This window comes from Saccostrea cucullata, unplaced genomic scaffold (assembly GCF_032062105.1).
Source record: "Saccostrea cucullata isolate Sc308-1 unplaced genomic scaffold, CSIRO_AGI_Scuc_v1 ctg16230, whole genome shotgun sequence".
In the NCBI taxonomy this organism is placed as follows: domain Eukaryota; kingdom Metazoa; phylum Mollusca; class Bivalvia; order Ostreida; family Ostreidae; genus Saccostrea; species Saccostrea cuccullata.
The window spans coordinates 12,179-19,371 of NW_026923271.1; the positions used below are offsets into that span (position 1 = coordinate 12,179).

The window sequence follows — 7,193 nt, forward strand, 5'->3', positions numbered from 1 at the left end:
TAAAAGCTAACAAAGTTCTAGTTTGTTTGAAAAATCATATTTATTTGATATATTTTGAAAGTTTAGTCCCTCATTATTAATTTAACTTACATTTGAAAATTTCTCCAAGTCTTCGATTGTCTAAAAATTATAACTAAATTCATTGTTCTATTAAAATTTTGAGAGGCAGAAAAGAAGATATTTTCATACGCCACCATTCCGCCAAAAATATAGTCCCTGCTAGTTTTCAAATGCAGTTTACCATTTCTATTTAAAGTTGTACAATTGTGATGAAGAAAGAAAAATATGGTCTTTTAAATCCCTTACACCTCAATATATAAGACATGTTAGCAAGTATACATTGAATGTTTCATCTAGTCAGAAACCAGAGAAGAATCCTACCTTAAGTAAACATATGTTAAATATACCCGGTAGAACAGTATTCACGCGACATCCATAGAAACACTTCAGATAAAGTCCCCGAAGCATGTGTAGAGTAATGTCAATCATCAAGTGTAGGCAGAGTTTACAATAACAGGATTCAATTAAGATAAGCAGTGTCTGATCACTACGTCAGGGGTGTTGTTTTAAAATAAATCAGTATTGGTTTTGTATTCAGTTTTGTATTAAGTCATCTACTCAAACTTTCATATAAAAATTAATACACTGGCAGTATATTTTGTAGAATGATTCATTATTAGTATTATTCATAATTTTTAATGACAACCAAATTACCAGTAAATAAAACAAGTTCAAACGAGATTTCGGAGCATTAAAATAAATCTCTTGAATACATGCTTTGAAAAAAGTCATTCTAGCCTTCAAAATTTACAACATTCTCTATTTATTTTAAAGATGAAAGGATGGCTACATCAATTTCAAGGCGAGGACAACATTACCTAGAATGCGATGTTTGTAAAAGTCCTGTCAACTTCAAATGCAAGAGATGTGCTGTCAAATTATGCAACACATGTGTAGGGTCCCCCACGTGCTTATCAAATCAGTAAAAGGTCATGAAGTAACAAATTATTATGAAAGAAAATAAACCCGAGGGTACAGAATGCTCTGCCCATCCAAAGCAAGAGTGTAAAGCCTTCTGCGAATCTTGTGATATTCCCATCTGTGTTTTATGTGTATCAATCAAACATAAAACACATGAAATTTGTGAATTATCAGAGAAGATCGACACATTGTCCGATTTTATAACGAAAGAAAATGAACGGGTACAGTCGATACAATCTGAAATAGAGAAAATTCTCAATCATATAGCTAAAAGATCGGCGGCTCTTCCAAATATCTACAAACAGACGAGATTTCATATTTCAGCCCATGCAAGAGAGTGGCATCAGGAGATTGATAAAGCAGAGACCCAACTGCTCAAAGACTTGGATGTATTGCAAGAAAAGCATGCAGGAATATTATTGAAGCAAAGGAAAGAACTTGAAGAAACACTTAAGAAATTGAAAATCCTTAATCAAACAGACCTAAGCTTGGCAAAATCCAAAGATATTTTTGGGTTAATGGAACTTCAGCTTGAATTTGAAAATCAGCAGTTGCCAACCTATATAGAAGAAACACTACCAGCATGCTTTCAGCCTTGTTTGTTCGATGAAAACTTTACAACTTCGCATTTTGGCTTCATTAATACACTAGAATCGCAAAAACTACCTATTGGTGATCTGACACAAGAAGAAAAAACCTCATTACGACAAGCTCTAGATGTCCCTACAGTCTTGTCCGTCTTTGATAACAGAGTTCCCCCAGCCAACAAAGAAAACGAGACCCGGCTATATGATTTGGTCCCCTTCGATGACGACAGAGTGTGGGTAGGAGGATATAGTTATGAGCTCAAACTGTTTGATTTCCAGGGACGTCTCCACAACACAGTCCCTATCACAGATTATGGAGGGTATCTGTCCCTGCATGATGGACATGCAGTGTATGCCAATAGAAATGACAATACCGTGAAGAAGTTTATAAACGGTAAAGAAGAAACATTGTTCTGTACTAAAGAGTGGAAACCCTATGGTATGACCTGTACCGCAGCACTGGACTTCCTCGTCTGTCTTCGGACTTCAGATGAAACAGAATCAAAGGTCGTAAGATACAGCATTTCCTGTGACGTGCTGCAGGAAATCCAGTACGACTCCCAGTACCAGCCTTTGTTTGGAAAAACAAATTACGTAGTAGAGAATGGTAATGGCGACGTTTGTGTAGCAGACTGGGATAAAAAAGCCATCACAGTCGTTGACAAGTTCGGGATATTCAGGTTCTCCTACAAAGGGAACAAAGCTTTAAAGGAAAATATTCATGGAGGATCCCTTACCACAGACAGTATGCGTCACATCATCATCACTGACTATCTAAGCAACAAAATTCACATGCTGGACAGGGACGGTCTATTCCTGAGGTACATCATTCCTGATCAGGGGATACGGGATCCACGGGCCGTGTGTGTCGTTAGGGAGGGGGAATTAATGGTGGGAGAATGCAATTCAGGAAAGGTTAAGAGAATAAAGTATTTAGACTGAAAAGGAAGTTTGAGGACAAAACATGTCCATTACATGAATCAAATGTGCTATTCATTCCAATACCCTTTTGTAATTTCTGTTTTGACTTAAAATAAACATAGTTACATATGTAAGAAGAAACAGTGATATGATCATTTAATAATAATAATTCCAAGTAAAAACAGTGGTGAAATTAATAAATCATTGAATATCGATGTGAAAGTAAAAACCAGAATGTTTTCATTGTATGAAGTATCATTCAACGAAGATGAACAAATATACTTCTTTCTAGTTATAGTCAAAGGGCCTTTAAAAAGTTTCGTTTCTGAAAATAAATTGCATTCCCTTATTATTAAGATTTCCTTTGCAAATAAAATATATTTGTAAGTATTTGTAAAATGTTTAAACCTATCAAAGGAAGATAAATATACAGAGAAAACATTTATTTTGATAATCCAGACATTTAATCAATGTTATTAAGTTTATTCTTGATTTTGATTGTATTACTGATGTTCTGCATGTCGGTAAGAAAAAGTATATTTAAAAAATAACCTGAATCTTTCCTCCTGTATGTGCATGTGTGTGAGAGAAGGTGTGTGTGTTTGGGGTTTTTTTTTTAACAAAAGCATATTTTAATGCTGTTTTTTTCTCCTGTAATGTTGACACCTGTTTTTAGTGAAATATCATTGTCAGGAAACGCTATTGAAGTACAAACGCTTCCTTCAATAGCAGAAACTGACGTTGTACAAATATGGTTCAAGTTCAAGCTTATTTGTTATGACTTTTTTATAACTAAATGTAACATTGCTATAGATCTACAACGTATAGTTTGACTTACTTTATTATTACAATGATATGTTCAGTCCTAGTTTTTATGTGGTTTTAGATTGATTAATTGTTGTTTAACGTCTAATGCGGTTGAAACATTTCATGAAGCTTAGTTGTTATTATAACATTAATTATTCTTTTCATACTTATTTTTTTATTTCTATAATTCTTGTTACTTAATTACCTTTTCTTAATTTTTATTTGAAACTAACTTCGATTGAACACATGAACATAACTTCTATTTTATCTTGTCATTAGGAACATGAGTAATAAATTCAAAAGCTAAAAATAACTTTCTTCTTTTCTTAAACTACTCGTATCCTCCATCTTCTAAATCACGTTTTTAGGTTACTGAGTAAGTAAACATGTGATAACAAATAAAAAATAACAATATTGAGTTTTAGAGACTAAGTCAAAACGCCTAAGACTTCAAAGGTTTCTGTATTACAAATGCATCTCTGAATAAGAATAAATCATTTTCGTTTAGAGGCAAATATTTTGAGAATTTCATCGTCACAATATCAGGACTAAGATTTCCCAACGTAATTAGGGCGCTGCCAAATACGTTTTAAAAATTGTCTTGAATCAAAGAACAATTATACTGTCAATTTTTTGATTTCATGATGTGATCAATCTCGTAGAATAATTCGCCGAAGGCGTTTGTGTATAAAATTATCACGCAAGCCAATCGATTGATCATCGTTGTACATGAATTCAAAAAATCTGACAGTTATTCATTATATTTACATGTTTTTTACTGGACGCTAATCCAAGTGCTTCCGCGATGTCTCTACGTAGCACCCCGCATGTGATTTAATAAATAATAAATAATAATAAATAAAATACACTAACATGCGTATCGAGAGAAAGTAGATCGAGTTCGAAAATTTAGACCATTTAATACAATTTCCATATCTGTTTGGGGTTAAATAAGCCACAGTCCATGCATTAGAAAATAGCAAATAGCAATTTTTGTATTAAATAATAAACTGCTGTACACCATTTCGTAAAAAAAAATTATCTAAAAAAAGAAAGAAAATGAAGTCAAGTATAAAATATTTTGTTTTAATTATATTGTTTTAAAATTAATTTCATTTTGCTTCAAAATATTTGTAGGAAATCCCCTTTCTCTTTTTCCTCTCGTTTAATATCTTTTATTGATTTTGTCTGTATTTTTCATTTGCCATGTAACGGCTTACCAATTACCCCCCCCCCCTCCCCCGACCACCACCACACACAAATTGAAATACAAAATACGTTATCATAGTCGATAAGAAAGCGTTTTTAAAGATGTTCAAACTGATTTCATAAACAACAACGGTTATAAGTACTGGTATATGCTTTAGGCTTTACTTTCTCCTCAAAACAGAAGCAAATTAAAAGTAGGGAGGGGGCTATTTGGAAGGAAAAAAATTAGCCCTGAAAAACCTTGACAGACAAAATAGCTAAAATACTACTCTGTGTATGTGTGTGTGTGATGGGGGGGGGGGGGTGTCGAACTTCTATTGCCATTTGCTTTTAACGATATTACCACTCACCTTCTTTGACTGCAATACAACGTGCCTGTTGAAAGTGGGGCAACAATTTTCACTCTCAAAGTTCAATGCATAAATAAAATCTTTGCCAAGCGATGGTTCGTGTCAAAACCGGAAGTGCTCACTTGATAAAGCATGCCTCACCATGTGCACACACAAAATTTGATAAGTTAAACGGCCTTTCATTCATTAACAGCATTTGTGGTATGATATAAATCACGTTTTTAGGTTACTGCAAAGAATAAAGTAAACATGCTCAAAATTTTCAAATAAAAAATTCACTATAAATTCGACCATGTTCAATTTCCAAGCTCCTTGAAACCATGGATAGACGTCGGAAAGGCTGAATCCCCCTCCCACTTTTTTGCAAAGATGGACATAATATAGGTATTTAAAATTGGGGTTTACCTTTTTTGTTGGTTTAGCCCCCCCCCCTTTCAATTAGAGCCCCCACTTTCTATGCTTCCGCCGGCTATCGACCTACAATTTAGGGAGTGTTTTCCCAGAATTACCAGCTATCCATTTTTTTTAGGGGGGGGGGGTGGGGTGGGAACTATGACCATCAAATAAATACCTGATAATGAATGGCATAGAAGATGATAAAAATGGAAAAGAGGATGGACATTTTAAGAATCACCCATACACATTTGTTTTGCCCTACAATGTATGGTTAAATCTTTCCCAGTTAATGTACAACTACATGTATTTACAATTTACAAGTTTGAGTTTAAGAGATTTAACTGTATATATAATTATATATTATTGGAGATATGTCGTGTTGTAAATGTTAATTAAGAATGAACAATGCAACCCAAATATTGAGAAAGAGAGAGAGAGAGAAAGAGAAAGAGCGAGCGAGAGAGAGAGGTGAATCTAGAAATATTTTGAACTATTTTTTACACATTTAAATTTTAAAAAAAAACATACTTGTTTTTTACTTTAAACGATTTCTACATAAATGTACTGGTTCATCGATAGGCACGGTTAAACAAAAATCATGTGCAGGGCGGGACAAATAGAGACAGAAGTGGGGCTTGTGGCATGTGGATTGGCGGAATCAAAAGCATGTAAATATAAGGAATAACTGTCTTAATATATTTCGATTTCATGATGATGATCAATCGATTGGCTTGCGTGATAATTTTATGCATAAATGCCTTCGGTATTTATGCAAATTATCACCCAAGCCACTCGATTGATCACATCATGAATTAAAAAAATCAGACAGTTATTCCTTAAGTAATAGATATGAAAGAAATCATCTTTTTAATGAAGATCACATGTAACTTTTACAGAAACATTTTTGTTGTGATGATCTAAAAGGTTATATATTGAAGGCTTCCAACATTATATATAATCATAAAGACCAGAGAGGTGATTTGCACAGTTTGCAATCGCTACAGTCATTTAGAATATAAGGCGAAGGATGGCAAGAAGACTGGCTTCCTCATAAAATACACAATTTCATTTTTACCAAGTTTGAGAGTTAAAGGTGATTAATTTTGTGCAATATAAATTGAGCAATTTGTATTAATTAATTTTAACATTATATGTAAAACATTTTGTATTCATAAAAAAATAAACCATTAATAAGTGAATCTGTAAAGTAAACATTTTAAAAAATAAAAACATTACCAAATTAGATACATCAGAGGGAGTCAAATCATGGACTCCAGTCGTGGTGTTAAATCCTTTGTTCATTGGTACAAGGTCTCATTAGAGCTTAAACATTCACATACAAAAGGAAATGCATGTCTCTAACAACTCTTAGCTTTAAGGGGGGAAACTTAGTAAGTACCAATTATATAAGTCTATGAAAGAACGGATTGTTATTAGTAATGTAAGAACATGCCTTTAGTCTTAAACGACCAAGATATGTTAAACCCTACTATTTACCTATCAGTTAAAAATAAGATGTACTCACATTTTGACAATCTTGGGACTAAGATGAAGGTTTGCACTGCACCATATACTTGATAACATTTATAAATCTTGTATAAATTCAATTACTCCTGCCTCCATAGTATGAACAGTAATAGATATTATATAAGTATCATAATTATATAGATTAGTCATATATAGATTAGGAGAAAAACCATTGTTTACCAAGAAAAGCTAAGGTTGACAGTGGTTTTTGTGAGTAATTTTTTTAATGCTTATTACCCTCAACAATATACTGATATTGTGGTTTTTGAAGTGAATAAGATGATTTAACCTTCTAGTTCTAAGGAGTACAACATTCACTGAGCCAAAGGATGAGATGAATATTGTAACTCATTGGTGGCTAAATCTTTATACATATCATAAAAAAAAACAGTGATAATTGTTTGCTTGTATGATT

General features: G+C 33.1%; 1 protein-coding gene across 1 annotated transcript; it reads left to right on the plus strand.

Annotated features, from left to right (window-relative positions):
* The first annotated feature begins 1,010 nt into the window (after nucleotides 1-1,010).
* On the plus strand, nucleotides 1,011-2,510 carry LOC134263606 (uncharacterized). Its single transcript, XM_062745991.1, has one exon. It carries the CDS (start codon nucleotides 1,011-1,013, stop codon nucleotides 2,508-2,510), a length of 1,500 nt encoding a protein of 499 aa, XP_062601975.1.
* The last annotated feature ends 4,683 nt before the right edge of the window (nucleotides 2,511-7,193 follow it).